At 47.1% G+C, this 23,896-nt stretch overlaps 1 protein-coding gene across 1 annotated transcript in view; it reads left to right on the plus strand.

Moving 5' to 3' along the window:
* The window catches only part of SLC14A2 (solute carrier family 14 member 2), a 44,301-nt gene extending 22,277 nt beyond the window's left edge, over positions 1-22,024 (plus strand). The window contains exons 10-19 of the mRNA XM_040984959.1: positions 7,005-7,127; positions 8,972-9,054; positions 10,012-10,171; positions 11,050-11,239; positions 12,088-12,216; positions 12,662-12,854; positions 15,984-16,131; positions 16,713-16,847; positions 19,737-19,786; positions 21,827-22,024. Coding sequence (XP_040840893.1) covers positions 7,005-7,127; positions 8,972-9,054; positions 10,012-10,171; positions 11,050-11,239; positions 12,088-12,216; positions 12,662-12,854; positions 15,984-16,131; positions 16,713-16,847; positions 19,737-19,786; positions 21,827-22,024 — 1,409 coding nt within the window. The remainder of the gene's footprint in view (positions 1-7,004; positions 7,128-8,971; positions 9,055-10,011; positions 10,172-11,049; positions 11,240-12,087; positions 12,217-12,661; positions 12,855-15,983; positions 16,132-16,712; positions 16,848-19,736; positions 19,787-21,826) is intronic.
* Positions 22,025-23,896: the final 1,872 nt, after the last annotated feature.

Genomic DNA, 23,896 nt, shown 5'->3' on the forward strand with positions numbered 1-23,896 from the left:
GAAAATAGAAGAACCTATGGGGATGGGACCCTGAATGGAGCCAGAAGTTCCAAGGTCCCAAGAAGGAAGTGGAAGGAAGAATAACTGCTCCACTTTAACCAGTTGTGAGTTGATAAGCAGGAGCTTTCAGCCGCCACCTGCAGCTGCATGGACTGCAGAGCCAGTCCAAAGCAAGGAAAGCAAGAAAGTAGCTCTTTGGGAAACTGTTGGTTCCATCTTGCAGAAAGATTCTGCCCCTCACCCCCTGCTGTGCTCTGGCTGTCAATGCAGCTCTCCATCTTGCTGAGTTGAAGGGAGCCGTGAGCATTATGCAGAAAGCTACTTTCTGGAGCAAATTCCAGTTGACTGAACCATCAAGGAAAACGTCTATAGGCCCAGGACCTCCAGGACTTCAGTAGGACCTGTCAATGACAAGAGCCCGTCTTGGCCTTTCACTCTCCAGGACAGCACTTGCTTGCCCTGGTTGAGGTCCTGCCTGTGTGAGCCTGTTCAGAACCACAATTCCGTGTAGAGCATAGAACAAGCCTAAGCCTCCCAGATGGCATCTCCACTGGCATGCATGTTCTGCCTTTTCAAATTAACTATGTGTTGTAACAAGTAGCATCTGCCTGTAGGTCCAGGGAAGATGACTGACCACTTGGAAGGAGGTAGGGACTGGAGTGAGCTCACAAGATGTTCAGAAGTCCTTAGGAGAAGCCAGGGTAAAAAAAGGGGGAGGGGGTGGGCAACAGGCAGCATTCAGGGCAAAAGCGCAAGGAAAAAGCCAAGGTTGCGCTTGAGAGGCTGTGGGTCTTGAACTAGCAACACCCAGGGAGGGCCATGTGTGCAGGAAACGGATCTGCTTTCCCCACCTGTCCTTGGAATGTGGGGCCCTCCTCCCACCCCTTTGTTTGGTTTCTTTGCTTTCTTTGCTCAGAAGTCTCTCTGTGATCAGGACCCCTCTTCCAGGTTCCAAAACACCTGGTGCTGTGGGAGGGGGCCCATTGACGTCAGCGGGGCATTTGTCTACTCAAGTGTAGCTAATTTCCTTCGTGTGAGGTTTTACTTCTGAACCCGGGTCTGCCACCTTGCACCACATCACGGAGCGGGCATGTGTTACAGATGGGGTGGAACACAGGTATGTGGTTGATGTGTGACCTATCACATTCACCAAGCCAAACAAAACATGTGTAGAGGGGGCCCCTCTCCAAACTCCAGCCTTCCAGACCCCAGGGCCTCACTGGCCTTGGGAGATTCCCCTAATAAATAAGCCCTCAGACACTCCTCTGGATATAGGGGTTAGATCACAACCTTCTTCCTGCCTGTCCCTGGGACTCCAGTTGCAAGAGTGAGAAGGACAGGTCTGAAATTCTGCACAGAACCAGAAAGACGCTATCTGGCCTTGGGCTGAGCCAAATTTTCCATCAAGACCCTGGCAACCATGCTGCTCCCCAGCCTGTGCTCAGCCTGCACAGGGAAGTAAGGGAGCTTTGCTGGGGTTGGAAGGCAAATTGGCCGCCTGAGAAGGCAACACTTAGATAATTACTCTAAAGGCAAATGCTGCGGCTAAAAGTCTAATGAGAGGAGGTAATGCTTGAGATACCACAGGAAAGTTCTACCCTTTAAAGGAGGCCTGCCAGGTGCACCCATGGCAGACAAGGCTCCTCTCGCCCAAGCAGTTTAGGAAAAGTCTCAGGGTAGAGAAGCCACAGTGAAGCCAGGGAGCTACAGGGGGCACATTGGTTTTTCTTCTCCCTCCTCCTGTCCCATGGTGCCCTTCCAGGCTGGCAGACACACACTGGGCATAGGCTTAAGGAATGTAAGTCAGTGAGTCTCAGAAAGTTAGCAAGAGGATGGACTGGAGGGCTCAGCGGAGTGGAAGGGTTCAGGTTTAGGAGGAATCCCAGCGCCTGGAGTTAAGCACAGAGACGCCGTGCAGTTGGAAAGGAAGCCTCTTCCCAAATCCCGATGGTCTAAGTTCCTCCAGCCCCAAGCAGGAAGACAAAAGAAGCCCAGGTAAGAGACCCTGGGGAAGTGAGTGGACCAGGTAGACCACGCTAACCAACAGCGAAGTTCTGTTCTGTTGAGCTGCACCAAGGGAGGACAGTCATGGGATGAGAAACTCAGGAAGCCTTCCAGGGAGTACCTAGATCTGGGACGCTTCCAGCTCTTCCATATTTATAGTCCTGATCCCTTGTTTTATAGATGAGGAAACCGCAACTTGTCCAGATATTTGTCCAGGTGATGAAAAGAGCCTGAGCAGAGATCCTACTGTCCTATAACATTACGTTGGACAACTCTGGGGTGCTTAGCTGGTGAGGCAACCAGCACAATCAACCCTCAAATTCTCTCACCCACCTGACCTGCCCACACTGTGTAAGGCTCTGTATCAATTATGTTTCTTTACTGCTAGACCCACAGCTCAGACCACTGTGTGGTTGCCAAGGCAGCAGCATGTGGCATGGAGCCTCTGAGATACAACCTCTGGCTAATGAGGAAGAATGAACTACTTTCTGCCCAGGATCTATCACCTGTTGCCTCCTGGAGAGAGATGCTTGCTGCAGATTCCTTGGCCTCTCTGCTCAGGTCCTGTACCCCTGACACACCACAGAACTGGACAGTCCCTCCATAACTGGGCTCTTTGGTACTCTACTCTTGCAAATGCATCTCAGGTCACTGTAAACTTTTTTCAGAGTGGATATTTCTGGAAGGCAGCCATGCTATAAGGGGCAATATTTCAGGGTTTTAAGGTAATGTGATCAGAAAGTGGATATGCTTGTAAATTATGTGATCTTTTCCAAAAATGGTTCAAAAAACATGAACCCATTTGAACTGGATTGAAGGGGAGGCTTGACCATAACTAAAACCAGACGTCTTCCTGTCACACCCTTTGCTTCAAGTATGCTGTCTTTCTAAGATTTATAATGTCTGGATTGTTGTGTTAAGAAGGATTCTGAGAGTGTATTTAAATTTGTTGGGAAAGAGCGCTGTGATCAATTAGCTATGTCTGAAACTAGCAATAAGAGGAACATGAAAAAGGAGGTGGGGAAGGAAGTGTAAAAATGTTGCCACAAAAGGAGGAATTCAAAACTTTCCTTAGCCTTTCAGTGGGTGTCACTACCATGATGCTACGCAAGTGGTTATTATTTTGGGTAACTTTTGTTACTCCTTTTGAACATGATAGTGCAAGAGGGAAAGGATAAGGCCAGATAGGAGCTTATCTGTTTTGTGGGACACCTAGCATATCAGGCTGGAGACTGAGCACTATATTGTTGGCAACTGGGAGCCATGGAGTTGATTGAGTAAAAGAGTGACCCAAGGATAGAAAATACAGAATGAAAAGGCAACACCCGGATCGGGGAGGCTAATAATAGAGATGTGATTCCTGTGGCTAAGGCTGGGACAGCAGGAGGAGACCACAGTCATTCTGCAGAGAAATTAGGCATGGCTTGGACGGTTACACGTGGGCTTTGTACTCTCATCTCATTTATGAAGTTGTTACAAAATATAATGGTGTTAATGTGCACTTATAAATGGCTTCCTCATGTAATGAGTCGAAGACGCCAAAAGAAATAAAATCTAGGTGAGTCTGTTGGCCAACTAGCCAGCCATGTGGAGAAGAAGGTTCAAGGGTTTACTCTGAGGATTCACTTGTTTTAGTGTCACAATGACATCTGCAGCTTCTTAAAAAAAAAAAATGGCAAATTTAAGAAGTGGAGGTTTCTAAGTCATCATTTATCTCAAATGCTCTTGTGGGTCTTCCTCTTTATCTCATCCCTTTCTTAAACCATCTGCTGATCTAGACCAATCAGGAAGATTCTGGAAGCTTACAGCTTTCTTGAAGGAAAGGGAGCCACAACTTAAAAATAAATGGATTCTAGAATACCTGATTAAGTCATGGCATTCAAAAGCAGAGCTGAATTGACATCCAAATATAAAACCCTATTGGGTAGCAATATTTTGGAAAACAAATCCTCAGGCTACAAGATAAGATGAAGAAGAAGCTATCTAGTTAATATCTGTTCCTAGCTCTTCTAGTAACTTCGTGGTCATAAGCAAATCACTCCATTTCTCCAGGCCTCCATTGCCCAGTCTGTAAAATCAGAGGACACAACTACAAAGACTTAAAAGCCTTTTCCAACTCAAACCTTCAAGGCCTCTGATAGTTTCCAGAATGACCTTTGAAAATGTCAGCTAAACACAACTTCACAGAAAATGGTATCACCCACAAGTCAGGCATGCACTCTCTGTCTCTCACACAAAAACATACTCTCTCTTCCCTCCTCCAGTAACACACACACAGAACTGGTTCTGGAAAAAAGAAATCTTCTTTGATGCGCCACTTTAATTAAGAATCATTCTGGAATTGTAGTTAGGAACTCATGCTGTGGTGCATTTGGCTACAAACAGCAGGTGAGGGAATGAGAGATGCTGGCTGAGAGAGGACATCAAGAGGTAGGTCTTGAGGGTACATTCCATTGCAAGGGACGTGTAGGCAGTATCATTGCACCTGCTCTAAACCTGAGCACGGCGTTTTGTAGGAAGTGTCTTAGTGTGAGCCTGTTTGAGTAAATGTTGCTTTCCAGAAAGACTAGATTACTTTCCCTTTCCGAAAGAGTTCAAGTAACTTGAGTTTGTTTTGTTTCCCTCAAGACAATTATAACAAGCTTCAGAAGCTTATGGCACAACTGAACTCTTCAATGGCATGCCTTTTGCCATCGCGAAAGTGAACGGTTGGTGCTTTCTGTGGATCAGAGTAGAGGCATGAGTGCTTGGATCACAGCTCCCCAGGGAAAGTGTTTCTGGACAAATCATTATGGTGCGTAATTGTGCTTGCCTTCTCTGAGTCAAGGGGAAAGGAGCATCGCTGGGCTTCTGACTGTGAAAACACGGGACAGTGGCGATCCTTGTGGGCAATGGTCCTGAACGGCCCTGCCGTGAAACTACATGCCCTGAGACACCTAATAAGGCTTGTTAGCAGAGGCGAGAGCAGCAGTTGCTACAGCAGATGGGCAGGCCTAGGAGTCACTCATCTGCTAAGGCTTATTATGCATGGCCTGTTGAGGACTGAGCTGCCCAAACAGGTGCCACAGCACTCCTGCATCTGGATCAGAAGTAGAGCAGCCAGGACTCTAACTGGCACCAACATGGGATGCCAGTGTTGCAGGAGGTGGCATAGCCTTCTGCAGCATGACACTGGTCCCTTACTTCTGTTTCAAAATTTGCAAAGCACATACTAATTTCAACCAGATCTATTATTTTAAAAAAATAGTTCATGCCCTGACATATGTTGACCTGGTCATTATGCTATCTAGAAATTAAAATCTGTAGGTTAATTATCTCCCATCCGCTTTTTCAGTAAACACCTCTCAGTGCTTACAGTACAGCAGATTCGTGCTAGGTACCAGTGCAGATTGGCAAAAGCCAGGCTGTCAAGGATCTCACCAGCCTATAAAGGAGACAGTAAAGACCACACAGTTAGCCCTTGGCAAGGCAAGAGGTAATATAGGTAGATTTGAAATTCCAAGTCAATCCTAAGAATGGGGGGAGCCCTTTCTGTTGGGGGAAGAGGGGGCTGGTGCCAACAGGAGGCGATGTCTCCCCAGGAGGCCCCAGTGTGTGCAGCACTCCCTTCCAAAACATATTGCAAGTGCTTTCAGACTTCACTATGCACACACATCAACTTGGGGTCTGATGGGAAAGCATATTCCAACTCAGCAGGTCTAAGGTAGAATCTGAGCTTCTGAAATCCATGAGTCCTGTTGTGCTAAGGGAATGGTGCCTGGACCAGGCTGGGTAGCAGAGTGAAGAAAGAGAACTAGGAACTGGGAGTCGCCTGGTTCCCTGTGTATCAGATGCTACAGAATTCATCCTGAGGCTCCATCTTCCATTTCTGGGTGATGATAACACATATCATGTCTGTTTCCAGGTACTATCGGGGGGCCTGCATGGGTTTCCCACAGGGGTGCAAAGGCAACAATGTGACTGGTACACTACTGATATTCCACTTCACCATCCCACTCTGCTGTACACTGCAATCCCAAGCAGAGTGGGTTAATGCCGCACACCCCAAGGATCCCAAGCCCCTCAATTGGCAGCTCTGGGGTGGGCATGCCCTTTAACAAGCCACCCAGGAAATCCTTTAGAGACGCGGGTCTGATTGCATCAGTCTGGGGTCAGGCCTGAGACTGCGTGTCTAATCACTATCAGCTGATGCTGCTAGTCAAATGACCACATTCTGAGTAACAAGAGCCCACATCATCAGTTCTCACAACCAGCTGTACATGAGAGCTTCCATTGTGTCAACCTGAACTGGGTAGGGCTCAGGCACTTTCTAAAAGCACCCAGGTAATTCTTTTTAAGATTTATTTATTATTTGAAGAACAGAGTTGCAAGGGGTGGGGAGGATGGGGAAAGACTGAGAAAGATCTTCCATCCATTGGTTCACTCTCCAAATGGGAACCTTGTCCAGCGCTGAGCCGATCAAAAGCCAGAGCCAGGAGCTTCCTCCAGGTCTCCCACATAAGGGCTAGAACCCAAGACTTCAGCCTCTTCCACTGCTTTCCCAGGTGGGTTAGCAGGAAGCTGGATCGAAATGGAGCAGACAGATGGGAGGTCTGTGCCACAGGCATCAGCCCCCATGTGATTCTGCTGTGCAACCAGCTTTGCAATTCCTTGAACAGTCAGCCTCCCTGGCACTAGCCAAGGAGCTGAAGGAGCAGTCAGCCCTGCGGCCACCTGCTCCTGCGGATCCAGGGTGCAGGGAAGTGGGGCTCAGAGCAGCTGTCTGCTGGAGAGAGGGTGGCCTGCTCCACCTGTCTTCATACAGAAATGGCTTGGGGTACTGTGGGCTTAATGAAAGCAATGGGGCAGCAGGTGCTTGTGCAAATCCAGATGTGATACCAGCTCCAGCTTCAGGCTTCGCTGCTCGCTCCTCCCAGGCTCCCAGTACGATTTTCCCCTGCTTGGCTCCCCTGGGTATAGACTGGGCTGACACTAACCTGTCTCTTCTTGCCCTTGGCCAGGTGGCAGCGGGGAGCAGTCCCCCACAGTGAGCCCGAAGGCTCAGGAGGGTCCAGAGCCTGTGGCCCCCTCGCTCAGGAGTGTGTTCCACATCGAGTGGTCATCGATTCGGAGGAGGAGCAAAGGTGTGACTTCCTCCCCTGGCATTCAGGGCTGGCTCCCCTGGGCTCTAAGAAGATAGTGGCAGGGACAGTAATGGTAGCTCATTCATGGAGTGGGAGGAGACCCATGGGATCAGCTGCGTCTTCTCATACCTCTCCTGAGACCAAAGCCACAGTCTGGGTGACTCCCCAGGTGCCAGGGACAGGAGCTGAGACAAAGGCAAGCTTTGGCTAGCACTCACTTGTGGAGCTCGCTGGCCCTGCAACTGTTAGAAAATTCACCTGGGCAGGCATCCGGGGCTTTTCCATTTCCCCATGAGAGTTCGGCTTGTCAGCAAGTAGAAAAATTGAAAGTTCGCAGCAAAGCTGGAGCTGCCAAGACCCAGGGTACAAATAGAGAGCCATGCAGGGGGCTCCCAGAGGCAATAGGAAGCAACTAAGCAGGTGGAAATCGGAGCTTTGGCATGGAAGTCAAGGACCCCGTGCCAAACAGGGGGAGTCTGGAAGAGACCTGCTGGATTTGAGCGGCTCATGACGAGCCCAAAGGTGGACGGCAGACTTGGGGCACTGCAGGGCACAAAGCTGAGTGCTGGGCCAGTGCCCCATGTCCAGCGCATGCTTTGCAACAGCACATCTGTTGGCTCTGCCTCCCGTGGTTCTAAATCTCAAGATTTCACAGCAAAAGTCAGGCCTGGCAAGGCTGTTAGCTAACACGCAGTTGGAGCTGCCTGTGGCTCGCAGGTAGGGATCCTAGCCGTAGTGTGAAAGAGGGTGTAATATGTCCCCCAAAGGTTAACAAGCTCCCTCCTAACATCCCCCTGTGACCGTGGTTTGGGGCTGGATGCGGAGGGTGCCAGCCAGAGGAGGCTGGCAGAGAGAGGTCAGGCACTGGCAGGCAGAGGGGAGCTCCAGACAGAAGCCAGGGTTGTTCCTATCTGGGACACATTGCCTCCCTGTTCAAAAGAATCCTGTCTGCTTCCAAAATTAGTTCCTCCTGAGTTGTGTGACTTCCCAACCCTACTGGTGTTTTCTGCCACTGCTTGTTCAGATATGTGAGCACAGTGCCTTGGATGCATCCCTTCCCGTGTCTGTCACCACGAGGCACCAGGATGTAGGATGGGAATGGCCCAGCTGGTTGAGTGTGAAAATACAGGGAGGGAAGAACCCAACCTGCATTCTCACATTTGACCACATGGGGGAACCAGAGCACCAACACTGACACTGCGTTAGTCTCCCAAGCATGAAACTTTAAAATAAACTATTCGTAATAATCTAGACAGTCCAGAGCGCCATTTCTAGAGATGTCTAGGATTATAACAAAATTCACCAAAATCTATTTCAAGTGAATATATAGATAACACCTTTCTGAATCCAACTCGCACTTTTTATCAAAATGCCTGAAATACAAAGATCAAACAACCAAAGAGCCTCCAGTTTGGAACCCTAAGGTGTTTAAGACTAAGAGAGGAGGAAGTGCAGGCTTCAACATCATCCCAATTCCTTTCCTTTCTATTGCCAGTTCTCCGTTCAATGTGGGAGAAAGAAGTCCCTGTGCTCAAGACTGCTGGTTCCCCAGCCATAAAATACACAGGTTGAACTACATCAGGGCTTTTCAGTTAAAGTTCATGGAATTTCTGCATTCCCTCTAGTTCCTGTAAAATGTTCTGCTTATGTGAAGATGTACATTTTATTCCCCTAAAGAGAGAGTCCAAATGGGTCTTATGACCAGTAGAAGACAAATGGAAGCTTCCAGGTCTGGGACTCAGGGATTCCTCACATGGAATGGGGAATAGAGAATATTCTAGCCAAGCCTGGACAAAGATAAGTGACTGAGGTGCCATCTGACGATGCTTTTCTTCCACCTGCAGTGTTTGGCAAAGGGGAGCAACAGGAGAGGCAGAGTAAAGTGCCCATCCCCCATCCGTACCGGAAGCCCCCGGTGGACCTGCTTGTGAGTACTGACTGACCATACCAGGGACACTGCCATGGTCAGAGCTGATGGCAGATGGGAGCTGTGGCTGCTCCAGGCATCCTCTGGCTTAGGCAAACTTTTTAAAGATTTATTTACTTATTTATTTGAAAGATAGTTACATGAGGGATAGAGAGAAGTTCCATCTGTTGGTTCACTCCCCAGATGCCCGCAACAGTCAGAGCTAGACCAGGCTGAAGCCAGGAGCCAGGATTTCCGGCCAGGTCTCCTACATGGGCACAAGTGACAAGCTACTTGCCCCATCCCCTGCTGCTTTTCCAGAGGCATTAGCAGGGAGCTGGACCAGAAGTGGAGCAGTCAGGACTCCACTGGTGCCCATAAGGAACGCCATTGTCACGGGTGGGGGCTTAATGTGCTGTGCCAAAGTGCCAGCTGCAGGTAAATATTTCTGAAATTTATATTTTTAGAAATGTTATTACCAGTTGTAAAAATCTCCACTCTTCACAATGTACTCTACCAATTATCACTTTCCTTTTGTCTGGGTGATTGTCTGGCTGCCTCCAACTCCAGCAATTCAAGCATTTGCAGGATGAGCTGGTGCCAGTTTGCAAAAGCAGTCTTGTTCGGGACCATACCTTTGTGTTTATCAACAGTTAAATTATAAAGACAAGCTGGTACAGGAGAAAAGCAATTTCTTGGAGAGGACTTTAGTATAGTGTACTATTTTGTGGTTAAATCTCAACTATACAACTGGACCTTGACCTTTACAAACAAAAGCCTCTACATGCCTGAATCCTCACCCCAAACTGAGGATGAAGGTGCTACTTTGTGGTACCTCCCGGTGGCTGCCCACCTGCAGCAGATACATCAAATGAAAACCCTCATCACCAGACACAGATGGCCACTGAACTAGGCACCAACAGGAAACCTCCTCCCTTCTGAGCCACACAAAAATGTCTTGTCTCTCATCCCGGACAGAGCCTGGGCCCCATGGAGGAGAGCTCCGAGATAAAGGTGGAGCGCACCAGCTCCAGGACCAACTGGATTCAGAGCTCCATAGCTGCTGGCGGGAAACGGATCAGCAAAGCCCTCAGCTACATCACCGGGGAGATGAAGGAGTGTGCAGAGGGCCTTAAAGGTAGGTCCTGTGAGACCCGACCCTCCAAAACGGAGGCCACAGGGGTGGCTTTAGGCTAGTCTGAGTCATGTCTCCCTGCCTTGCAGAGAAGCTAGGAGCTTCGCTGTGACAGCAGACACCCGTTCCCTGAGACCTAGATGCAGGATGTGAAGTGTGGGAGCTCTCCCAAAGGTCCTGCCCCAATTTTGCAGAGAGGATTCTCGAGAAAGTTCTAGAAAATGCTAGAGAAAATTCTAGAGTGACAAAAGTCCCCTAGAAGTTTCAAAGAGAGCAGTGTCTACTAAGTAAACAAGTTCACTTTAGCCCTCTCCACAGAGCTCAACTTTCTGGGACATTTGTGTCACTATCGTGGGGTACAGGGTCCCTAACTCCACCCAGAGATCAGTCTCAGGGGTTTTATGAACACCCAAGTTATTTTCTTTGTGTTTTAAGATTTATTTATCTAAAAGCAGAATTATAGGAAGAGATAAGAAAAATAGGTCTTTCATCCACTGATTCATCCCTAAGCGGCCACAACAGTGGCTGGGACTGGATCCGTTTGAAAGGAAGAGCGTTGACCTCCATCCAGATCTCCCATGTAGGTAGCAGGCACCCAACCACTCATCTTCCAATACTTTCCAGGCATGTTACTGTGTAGCTGAAAGACCGTAGAGCAGCCAAGCCTCAAATCAGTGCTCATGTGGAATGCTCTGTGTTGCTGGCAGCAGCTGACTCCACTGCAATGCCAACCTCTCTTCCAGGTCCTTTATTACCCTCTCCTGTGGCATCTGACAGCAGGGACTAGAATGCCAAGATGCCCTCCTACCCGCTGCTGGTCCTCGGTCTTGCCCAGGCTGCCCTAAGACAATTTGCTGACCTCCCATCCTGACTCTTTTCAGACAAGTCACCCGTGTTCCAGTTCCTGGACTGGGTGTTCCGGGGCACATCTCAGGTGATGTTTGTGAACAACCCGCTCAGTGGCATCCTCATCATCATTGGCCTCTTTGTCCAGAATCCATGGTGGGCCATCGCAGGCTGCCTGGGCACCGTCGTGTCCACCTTGACTGCCGTCATCCTGAGTCAGGACAGGTAAGTCCCCCGCGTGCCAGCCGCCAAGTCTAGGGCAAAGAGCTCATTCCCTTGGGGACCATTCATTTACCCCTCTCCATCCTCAACACCCAGATCCTCAAAATCAGGACGCTGATAAGTGACAGCTGTTCCCAGTGACACATTGTCTGGAGAGATGTGTCGGCTTGACTGGCTTGAGCTCTCCCTCTCCATTTTCAGAAGGCGATCTGTGTGACTCTGAAAACTGAAATAACTGACTTTGAAATTTCAATTCAAAGTCAGCGATTTTCCACCCACTGGCTCACTTCCCAAATGCCCCCCAGCAGCCAGGGCTCTGCCAGACTGAAGCCAAGAGTCAGGAACTCCAGCTGTGTCCAACCCAAGTGAGCCATCACCTGCTGCCTCCCAGGGTGCTCACCAACAGAAAGCTGGAATCAGAAACAGCCAGGTCTATAGAAGGTCTTCCCAAGAGGCCACTGAACTTATCTGGACAATAAGACGCTGAACTTTATGCTAGGCATGTGTTTGCAAGCAATGAATCTCAACTGAACTTGAACTATGGTTATGCAACAAGGTGGAGGAATCCACCATGGGGGGAGGGTTATGGGAGGGGTGGGGGGAATCCCCAGCACCTATAAAACTGTACTACATAATACAATGTAAGCAACAATAAAAAAAAAAAAAAATTAGCTAGAAAAAAAAAAAAAAAAAAAAAAAGAAACAGCCAGGTCTAGAGCTGGGCACTGCAATAGGGGAAGCAGGTGTCCTGAACTGCATCTTAACCACTGTACCAATGCCCACCCCTAGAAGGGAAGTTTACAAGGCCATTGGCAAGTCCCCACTCCACATCCCCCACCTCTCTCCCCCAGGTCAGCCATTGCGGCAGGACTCCATGGCTACAACGGCACACTGGTGGGGCTGCTGATAGCCGTGTTCTCAGACAAGGGTGACTATTACTGGTGGCTTCTGCTCCCCGTTGCTGTGATGTCTGTGTCATGGTAAGTTTCCTTCCAAGGTGATCAGTGCAGATCAAGGGCCATCAACCTTCTCTCCCAACCCATGGCTCAACTCCGTTTTACAGCAGCCTGTGTGTAGCTTGCCCATCAGGAATTCCACTAGAAATGTTCACTGATGGTACAAGGTAATAGTACCACATGGGTCATCCGTGTGCTATTAGCTAGTAGCATTTTCTTGTGATGGAGAGCGTCTCTGGCCTCTCTTTGCCTGAGAATGGGCCAAGAAAATAAGACCACATGGGTCAAGAGCCCTGTTGCAGTGCCCCATCACCCCTCCTACTCCCACAGCTTTGTTGGTCCCCCCAGAGCTGATTAGGCTTCAGGAGACTACTTTTTTCTCTAGAAAAGCACAGGACCCCAGTTACTGCTATGTGGACCACTGTTGAGCCAGGCCATCTCTTGACCAGCATAATCCTTCTGCCCTCAGTCCCATCCTCTCCAGTGCTTTGGGCAACATCTTCAGCAAGTGGGACGTCCCTGTCTTCACATTGCCCTTCAACATCGCCGTGACCCTCTTCCTGGCAGCCACAGGCCACTACAACCCCTTCTTCCCCACAACACTGGTGAAGCCCGTGTCTTCCGTGCCCAACATGAGCTGGCCAGAGATCCAGGTGCCCTTGGTATGTATCCTGAATGGGGAGAGAAACCAGCATCCATCCAAACTGCAGACTGGAAGGACACTTTCACTTATTTTGCATATCCTACTTATACCTATGAGTTATCACCATTGGCATTTTTAAATATGAGGCTTACATGTCGCTTCCTGAATATCTACAGATACTACATCCATGAATACAAGCACCCACAGACCACATACTCTGAAAAGTGCACCTGCACCAAACATGTGCAGACATTTATTTTATTATTATTCCTGAACGATAATTCCCCCAGAATAGCACTAATATATCTAGCACTTAGGTTAGAGGCCATAGAAGTCCAGACATGATTTGAAGTATACAAAAGGATGACTGTAGCTTGGATGCAGATACTACGGTACTGTGTAAGGGACTGATGCACCCAAAGATTATGACATCTGTAGAGGGTCCTACAACCAATCCTCTGTGGAAACACGTGGAGAACTCTACAGATCGTAAGAGCTACCATTCTTTTCTCTTGGTCCCACCCTGATATGGTAAAGAAGATGAAACACAGACCTACCTAAGGTCACCCAGTCAGTCAAGAGCAAAGTCAAGGTTGCAACTCCAGTCTCTTGACTTCCAGTTCTAAGTTCTTTGATGATTCTTTTTTTTTTTTTAAACAAAGTGCTTCTGAGGCTTTAACCCAGTTTTAATACCATGTATGTCGTGTATTTTTCTTCTTTCTGCTATACTGAATCATTAAAATCACCTGCACATCAAGTTCCAGTGTATGGCTTAAGCAGTCACCCTTTCACCCTCCACTGTTCCTTCCATTCACTCTCTGAGGCTCACCACATTTTAAAGCACAGATATCCCTCCAATATGAAACAGTTATAACAGAGCTTTTAAAAGATCGTTTTACAAATACTCTGTATACTACCCTGCCCTCTGCATGTCCGCCAAGGTAATGAGTCAGAAACCACATGAAAAACGTTAACCCAGCAGGGAGACATTCAGGACTTGCTTTTTATCTAACCATGCAGGTTTTCTCAGAGGTCCCCTCATTTTCTGTTACTCTGGAAGCACCCCACCCACATTTACAGCCCAATCTGGTAACCTGGCATGCCTTCTGAAATGGCTCATGACACAGTGGTATCCCACCCTAAGACCCCCACAGGCTTGTTGGAAATAGCAATGCCTTATGTCTCTAGCACTCAGAGTATAGTCGAAAAATCTCCTCATTGCTCTAAGATGCCTTCTTCTTTGGGAAAAGAAACATTACATGTTGGGTCCATCTCGGTTGGTTATTGCATGCATGCCAAGACCTTCATGCAGGAAATGTGAGAAAAGGGCCATGTAACGACTCAGCAAATTGCCCAACCCATCTCCCTCAGAGGTGAAATTATCCTGCTTGGTGTGGTATGGAGAGATGATGTTGGAATATAAAGATGATGTTGGAAGCTTAAGATCTTCTGCCTTCCCCAGGCCGCATCTTCAATTGAAGAGGTATTTGGGAATTTGATAGACATGGAAGAAGCAAAAACAAAATGAAATAATTCTATTCGGGTGCTTAGGAGCCCTGGCTCAAAGAAAAGAAAAACAGTTAAATGTTGGTGATTACTCTTTAAGGAGTGACTTTCTGGCTAATTAAATGAATTGTAGTAATAAGGAGTCAGTTGTCTTTTTGACAATTTTCATTTGAGCCTTGAGATTTGAGAGAACTGGTGAATGGCAGAGTCCAAAATCCCCAGCCTTAGAATCCCCAAAGACTCCATCCAGTTCTGCTAGGAATACTGGAGAGTTCCCACCACTACCACCATCATCACCAGCATCACCATCATCACCACCATCACCTCCAACAACAACAGCAATAACCACCACCACTACTAACACATGAGGAGGATGCTGACCGCGAACAAAGCTTCCCAGGCTGTGGCCTTTACAGAACTCTCTCACCAGTGTTCTGTGCCCTGTAGCATGGGGCTAGAGCCCCATTCTGTCACAAGGCCTGAAGTAACAGCAGACTGAGCCTCCTGCTTAGCCCACTGAAGCCATACTTCAGGCTCCATATCTGCTGTCATGAAGGTGTGAAGTCCCTGAAGCTGCAGACTCCCCTTCCCCTGACACTGCTGGGAACAGTCCTCTCAGGGGACACAGTCTTAGACAACAGTCGTCTTACCTTCATCCCTTCACTAACTCACCCCAGTGTATTGTCCTGGGTGAGGCTGCCCAGTGCATCCTACTTGTGGCCCATAGCCTCAAGTAGCTCCCTGACTCAAGGGACCTCAAACAAGCCCCACCCCAAACACAGAACTCAGACTCCCATCGATGGAGAAGTCTGAGTCTCCAGGATCATCTTCCCCAACCCTGGGTCACACATGCAAGTACCACACCATCAGACTTCCTCAAGCACCCCACCAACCCCAGAGATACATGGAGGACTGAGTTATGCAAGCACTCCTTGGGGTTTATCAACCAAAAGAGCAGAAGTCAGACAATATTACAAGCACACTTCAAAGTGAAGGTGGAGAATGGAAAAGATAAGCACTTCGGGGGCAATAAGAATGAAATCTAGGCATGTAAAGAGTTGTCAAAAAAGCTCATGTATATTATGACAAAACTATACGTGGGTTACAAAGTCTTCTTGCACCAAAATTAACTTATCTACTAATTCCATTTTCCATGAGCTTTTTGAAGTCCCTTTGTGTCTGCTCTGGGCCCTCTCTATTGATGTTAATACAATTGCTCACCCAGACATTGTGGTTCTGGGAAACACACAATGCCATCCTTCCACATAATGTTTAGCCTTTTGGTCATCTTTTTTGGTTTAAAAAAAAAAACACAGGAGGATTTGGAAAGCTCAACTTTGATGAGGTATCTATTATGTTTCTATTGAATAATACCTTAATTTGAAAGGTAGTTTTTCTTCACTGAGAGATAAATATCTTACATTCATGTTTCTAAATATGAAACTCAACATGTTAGCTTGTTAGTGCCCTAAGAAGTCAAAGTTCATGTGCTAAAACTTTGGTTCCTTGTGGATGTCACCTGTTGGAAAATCTGTTATGAAATGTTAGCCTAGAAGGTTGGGTACCTAATGGCTTTGCAGCTGAAGTTCACATTGTTTCCTTTGCCTCCACAATAAGCTTATGATCCCTATTGTGCCCACAGCTTTTGAAAGCCATCCCCATCGGCATTGGCCAGGTGTACGGCTGTGATAACCCCTGGACCGGAGGCATTTTCCTAGCTGCTCTGTTCATCTCTTCACCTCTTATCTGCTTACATGCAGCAATTGGATCCATCATGGGGATCTTAGCAGGTCTGTGTCAACTCGTACCCTCATTAATTACAGGAAAACTGTGATGTGTCTTTGATGCACAGTGCTTGCTTCTTCGTGTTTCCTTGAACAAAAAGCTGCCTGCAATAGAAGGTTTTGGTATCAGTCATGGTCACCCTAGAGTTTTGGAGACATTTCTTCCAGACATATTTATATTGATTCTGGTCATATTTTGTTTCCAATGATAAAAGGAAGGATCTGTTCTCAGAAAGATCTCCCTTTAGGGCACCAGTAAAACAGTGTTTGGACTTCTGAAGTGAGTCTTGCCCCAGATGATGTCTTCAGCCTGCACCAGCTTAACAGTTGGTGGTCATGTGGTCCTTGGTGCCCAGGTGGCTCCATTAAAGGCTTTATATACAAATGATTTCTGATCTTATTCACTACATATGTATTGAATGTTGTATACATTCTTATAGATCACAGGTGTTTTATTTTCTGTTTTAATATATAAGGATACATAACAGGATAACTGATTCTGAGCTTGGAAGACTGGCAAATTTCAGGACATGCAGGGAGCTCCTAGATGACTCTGACACAACACTGACACCTGTCTTCGCCCGCAGGGCTCACGATCGCAACGCCATTTGACTCCATCTACTCTGGCCTGTGTGGCTTCAACAGCGCATTGGCTTGCATCGCAATTGGAGGCATGTTCTACGTCATCACCTGGCAGACACACCTTCTCGCCGTTACCTGCGGTAGGTGCCACAGACAGCATATGCACATCCAAGACACAATGGTTCAGCCACATGAAGACAGACTATGTTGGAGGTGATGTGGGTTTCCAACAGGGGAGTGGAACTAGCTGAAGAGCCCCTCTCCTTGCCAGATAATCTTTATATATAGAATCAAGAGACTTGCATCATATGAAGCAGCAAGTCTGAAGACCTAAACTGACACAAGCCTTCTAATGATCCCTCCAGATTACATATTGGTTCCAAGCTCCAAGAAATTGCATTGCAACCATTTGGTATATTATCCCCATCCTTAAATGGTCTTCAGTTATTTAACATGAAAGGAAACCAAAGAAAACTCCTTTGATGGAGATAATTCAAGCAGGCTCTGTGCAGGCACAGCTGTGGACTATCAGCATTACGTAAATGAGGAAACTTCCAAAAGTGTGTGGGCAACTGGCATTCAAAGATGTCTATTTTGGTGTGCCTGCAGAACTTAAGGCCCACACGATAACAGCATCTAATGATTATCACTTTTAACCAAAACATTTTTACAAACATTGTTCTGTTCATTCATTGTGGACCCTGGAAACTCAAGCTCTGTTTTGCAGTTGGGGATCCTGAGGCTTCGGGGAGGTCTACAGGCACAAACAGACAGAGTCACTCCACCTCCTACAAGGTGGAGAAAGATCTGGAAGCATATGGGAATGCGCTCTCAGATAAAAAATGGTAAAACAGGTAATGATGCAGTCATGTGTTCCATGGGCTTAGTAGGCAGAAGATGCTAAGGTAAAGCCATCCTAGGAAATCTGGAACACACAGCAGTCAGCTGGCTTATATATGGGGCCTGGACGTGGTGGTCTGGACAGGTTCCTTCATCAGGCAGATCAGCCCCATTTGAAAAAAAAAAAATGCCACAGTGAATAATCTCATGTTAAATAGATCAGATTTACTCTTTGACCTGAAACTCAGACTTACCCCTAGTTATTTCCTCACTGAAATGCCCCAGTACAAGAATTGCAAACTCTTACAGGTGGTTTTAAAATTAATAGACATGTGTATTATTAAGTTGATTAGAACCTACCCTTTTTAAAATAAAAGTATCTACTCACTAGAAATAAAAAAGGAGACCTGAGGACTTTATCAGGATTCCAGGTTGTGTGATAATCTGTGTAAGTGCACCTGCCACACAACTCCAACCAGGGTCAGGGCACAGAGGTGGTCTAGACTCTCAGAGGCTTGAAGCTGTAGGCTTTGTCTGGATACTCAGAGCCCAATAGTCTGGTCTGCTGGCTAGGAAATGGCCATAAGGGATATGCCTACCTACCAGCTTCAAGCTCTGCTTACGTGCTAAGGAAAGTTCACTTTCAACCAGCAACTCCTGAATGCAAAATTTACTCTAGACGGTACATTAATGGTTCTGCACCAGGGGTTATTTCCCAAGCGACATTTAGCAGTGTCTGGTGATGTTTTTATTGGTAATACCTAGGGAGGAATGGGTATTTATTGGTATTTATTGGTATTGGTCCTATGGATATCCAGTGGGTAGAGGCCAGATGTTAGTGCACGTTCCCCAATGCTCAGGATAGACTCCATCACAATTATTTAATTCAAAATATTGGTGGCTCTCCAGTGGTGAAACCTTGAGATACTGCATTTGTTTTTTAAGTCTCAGCCTGTAAGATGCGTACATACTATTACCACCTCCATTTTATAGATGGAGAATGGAGCTAAAGGAATAAATTACCCAAAGTCATAAGAGGGTTTCAGACAATTTCCCTGTTAGTAACAGACAAATTTTATTGGAAATAATAGTAATAATAAATAACAGAGGAGGAACAAAGTGAGAATAGACTCCCAGACTAGATGAGTGAGTCAAGTGGAGTTGGGGCTTTCATTCCTGAAAAGACCAAGTCCAGAACTCAACAGAGGCCTTCAGGGTCCCCAGGAAGAGTCGAGCCCTTTCCTCTGTAGTCACTGGGGATTTAACTGACATGAAGGATGGCATGGCCTCCCACTCGTCTTGAGAAATAACTTGTCCAATGTGAGTCATGAAACAGTTGCCTGCCCCATGCTGTACTCAGCTTTAATCTCCTGTGACTCTTTCTCCTTGAAACCCCAGCTCTAAACCAGCAGGGGCACCTCCAGCCCAAAGACTGAGTATACAGTCAGGTTACTTTAGCTTTGTGGGGGGGGGCCTCAAAATGATGAAATGAAGATGATACTTGTACTTATAATGTAGCAATGCTGTAGAGTATGGTTGGCATCGCTCATATGAACTTTCTAGCAAAGGTTAACTTTCATTCACATCTTAGGGACAACCAGGTGGTTCTCAGATGAGAAACTCAGGGCTTTGTGACACAAAGACCAATGACACTGGCCCATTTTCCTAGTTTCTCACTTAGGTACCCTTGGGTCTTCCTCATAGCCAGCCTGACCACTCTCCTTGCAGAGCATAGAAGACAAGACAGCAGGTGCATTTGTTCTCCCTCAAGTGCACAGAAGGCCATCCACCCTGAAAATCCCTATCATGTTACTAACTCGTGATGAAATATTCCTGCAGAGAGCTCTGGGACTCAATTGCCTTTTCTGTTTAGTAAAATTTTTCACTTACGCTTTATGCTGTTAAATATTCCTTGGCTTAGATACAAGGTGGTAGGACCCAAGAGAGCAATAGCAGTTCAATTCTGGTCCTTTAGTAAAGTTTATCTTCTGTCTTAACAGTGCCAAAATTCATGTAGAATTCGGCACTTTTAAAGCTACCAAGGAATGGAAATGTAATGAAATTTTGTCTTAATATAAGAACTAGCATTTGTAGCAGAAAATCTTTGGGGAGAATATATGTAGACTAAACTCGAGGCACTGTCAAATCCTTACTGGGATCTTTCTTACTGGTTCTTTTTTTTCCCCCAGCCTTGTTTGCAGCCTACCTGAGCGCAGCCCTAACCAACGTGCTAGCTGTGGTGAGTCAAAGAGGACGGGCTACAGTGCACCCACGTACTTTACTGGTCTTTTCTCAACTTCCAAAGCCAGCCTCAAAACCCCTCCTCAGGATCCCTTTCTGGTCCATCACGTCATTTCAGATCATACTCTTCACTTCATCATCACCAAGACAGACAAGCTGGGTCTCAAAAATTTAAATGTCAACTGCTGACCAACCAAGCCTATTGCCGGTGGATTCCTTGTAGGAAACACAAACTCCCTTCAATTGTATCATTCTTCTCTAGAAGGATTCTTAAGCCTCCTCTCAGTGCTGTGGGTGCTCCTAAATTATTTGTCCATCTAAGCTGTGGACCAGTGCACATCTTTCTTCTCCCATGACAATTATCCTGTTTAGGAAGGACACTAAGAGAGGCTTCAGGAAAGCGGGAGAGCCAGACCCTCACTAAGCCAGAGGAGCCAGAGCTGCTGATTTATGGGCACAGGAAGCAGTCCAGATACCCTTGCTTGTCTGAACCCCAGACTGGGCTGGTGTGTGAGGGCAGAAAGAACCACTGTACTGAGTACTCATGGCTCAGCTGATTGTCCATGTCTCTTGGTCTTAGACACGGCCATTACAGCATATCTCTCATGACAGCCAGGATAAAACCGTGCTGATGCTGCAGGTGAAAGCAGGATGGAGATCTGTTCATGCCTGTCCCAAGTCTCTCCCTAGCCTCTGATGGAGACAACAGTTTGGACTTAGCATGGTAGCCATCTCTAATACTATGCTCTGTCCTCCAGTGGACTAAGTCCTCCCTCTGGGTCCCATTACATCAGTACGCACCTTGGCTTTTGACATATGATCTTGTGATAAGTTTACTATTCACTGGTCCCCCTCCTGCTCAGCCTGAATGTGCCTGCTTAACAAGGGTCCTATTGTATTGTCATCATCTTTACCTTTACCTGCCATAGAGCCCAACATGTAATAACTTTCCAAGACATTCTGAATGAATGCACCAACAAGGTGGTAAGCCCCCAAGATGCAGAATGGAAGATCTGGGGATGAACCACTGGCCATCAGAAAGAGTGAAGAGTGAGGGGTACCACGACCACTGAGGCTCCCTCCATTCCAGACTTTGCTGTCTCCTCCAACACTCATCTACTTGCTGGCTCCTCCATCCATGTTGTGCCTTCCTCAGTCCTGGAAGAGATGCAAGACAGGAAGACCTGCTTCCCTGGTTCCTGATCACAAGTGTTGACACTAGTGACTGGCCTTTCCTCTGATCACAGGGAAGCTGGTTTGTGCCATTCAATTCAGACAGGTCAACTTCTTGTGTGTCTACTGAGTGTAACACACTGCTGACTGCTGTCATGGATACAAAATAGTACAGGTTATTAACTCACTGAGGAGCGAAATATAAAGATGTTGGAAGGCATATATTAGCCTATTTACGGCTTTCGCAGGAGAGCTCTTAGCCACCATCTGCTTCACGCTCTCCTTAGGACCATTGCTCAGTACCTAGTGTACATGGAGTACCAGCTTTCTGATAGCACTACACATACTTGTATTCTTATTTTACAATTGAAAAAAATACTTCCCAGGAAGGTTAGAGCTGGGACTCAGACATCAACCTGTAGGACTCTAAACCCACACTTTTGTCATTATACACCTGGAGGGATGTTTCCCCAAATACCTGTGTAGTGCCTAGCAGGGCTTTGGCAAGAGTCTGAGTGGAGCTCATCAGTCAGTATTGCCTCAGTTATGGTAACCAGGCTGTAGCCAGCCACACTTCTCAGATAAGGCATGTCATCAATATAAGGGTTCATTAACCCCACTGGGGCTCCAATGGCCGCATGTTCAAATGTGTGCGCTCACCTCTTACAATACAGACGGACACCACTGGTATGATTGTATAGGTTATAAATATATACCATATTTATATTGGTTGTCAATCAAGCATTATACTTAGCAACACCAAAAAGCACAAGTTCCACTCCTCAGGGCTGTGATGGTTGGTACAGGGTGATAAAACAGCCTTGTCCGAGATAACCAAGGCTTCTCGCATTCTCCCTCCCTGCAGTTCGGACTACCAACCTGCACCTGGCCCTTCTGCCTCTCAGCGCTCACCTTCCTGCTTCTGACAACCAACAACCCTGCCATCTACAAACTCCCACTCAGCAAAGTCACCTACCCTGAGGCCAACCGTACCTACTACCTACAGGAGAGAAACAGAAGGTCGTCAACGATAACCAAGTACCAGGCTTACGATGTCTCCTAAGTTGTCCTCTCCGAAGCACTGGAAATTCAGCCTCCAGGAAGCTGCCCGGTCCCCACACCTAAAGCCACCCAAGCTCCCCATCTACGACTTTCCTGCACCCCTGTCAAGCAAGCCTCTACCCCAGTGATTCTCAAACACAGGGAAATGTGTGTGTGGTCACCCATCAGGAAACTCTAAACTGTGCACCATTGATCAGATATATTAGAGCTTCATACGCCTGGCTAGCCCTGTGAGAGCTTCTACCTTTGAGGGGCACATGCCCTCTTTTGCAAAATAAGTCCCCTACAGATGGAGAAGAAGGTCCCTAGGGGGAGAAATGGGTGACACGGTCACTCGTGTCAGTCTCTGAATGAGGTGTGATGGCCAGTCCTGCTCCTGTTCTGCCACTCATGGCTTCTCCCTGACTCCACCAAGTCCTTTCCCACTCAGTCTTGATGTCTTATTGGCAGGGACTTGTTCATGACAGGAAAGGTCTCCAAAGTCCCTTCTACCCCAAAAGTGTTGATTCTTCCCTCTCTCCTATAAACTGATGAAATCAGTGTCGATCATTAATTGCATTGAGGGAAAGATACAAGAGATGCCTGGAGAAGAGGCAGCAAAACATTCAAATGCTGAGTGCAGGATTATCCTGGGACTAAGAGGGGATGCTCTTCAAGTTTGGAGTTAAGAATCGAAATTCACTGACTATGCCAATTTGCTTTCCTTTGCCTAATACAAAGATTTCTGAAAATATCCTAAAATGGAAGCTGATCTTTTCCAGTCTTTAAATCACATTGTTTTAAAAAAAATTGTCTTTCCTCTTATTGTATCCAATAATCATGCTGTCATTAAACTATTTAAAGATGCAACTAGGTATCCGGTGCCCTTACAATGGTGTCCCTTACAACAGAATCCAGCACTGGCCCCTTTAAAGGTTTTCCACGGCCAAGGTCAAGTATGTATCTGTAGAGGGGCTAGAGTGAATTGAACATGGACAGTGTTTGATTTATGCCAAAGCAAGCAGGGGCATGGTTACCTGTTTGGGTTAAAGCACCATTGGTTAGTAACCCATCTTCCTTTCTTAGGTTTGTGCCTCCCAAGTCCAACCCAGCTCCTCTTGAATGTCTAGTGACTCACCATCTTTAGCACTATGGTTCAAGTCCTTAGCTCCTAAGCCACAGAACTCTGTGGTGGGAGCCACGTGGTCAGCCTTCCCACCCTTTCCTCGGAGGAGCCTCCCCCGCTGCCACAATGAGACCTCCCCCTCTGTGCGCACGCTTCCGGTTTAGCCTGACGGGTAAGAGGACCCCAGAAGGGAGGCAGCGGAGGAAAGGCAGGGGACAGCACCTCTCTGAATGCAGTGGTCAGGAGAGAATCTCGTCTTACTAAAAGCAACCCTTTAGAAAAAGCTAGTTTCTACATTTTTTTTCTTTTTTCCACTTGCTCTAAGATCTGACCCATCTTTCACCATCCCACAAGTGTTGAGCAACTATTTCTCTGCCAGATCGCATTCAACTTATGGTGATTTTTCCAGGAAAACGAAGTTCTTGTCTGTGGAGATCCATTCTTTACACAGGATAGGGAGCAAGTCACATTCAGGAGGCCACATTCCTGAGTTTGTCATCATACCTTCAGGCCAAGAAGACCTCCAGCTGTGTTTTCAGGCCCACAGAATGGCAGCTGCCTGGGGAATGAGCATCCAGGAGGTTCACCAGCAGGCTGTTGATGCACATAGCTCACTCAGCTGCCCCCAACTCTCCAAGGGATGATAAAAAAACTACTGAAGTATTAGTTCTCATGCCTTTTCCACTAAAGCCCTCTCTGAGCATGCCATTCCAATTGCTGCTTGTTAATGAACACTGTCAGCTGATCTAAGGATACCCTTTGGTTGCC

This window comes from Ochotona curzoniae, unplaced genomic scaffold (assembly GCF_017591425.1).
Source record: "Ochotona curzoniae isolate NIBS_2020 unplaced genomic scaffold, NIBS_Ocur_1.0 contig_43, whole genome shotgun sequence".
Taxonomy (NCBI): Eukaryota; Metazoa; Chordata; class Mammalia; order Lagomorpha; family Ochotonidae; genus Ochotona; species Ochotona curzoniae.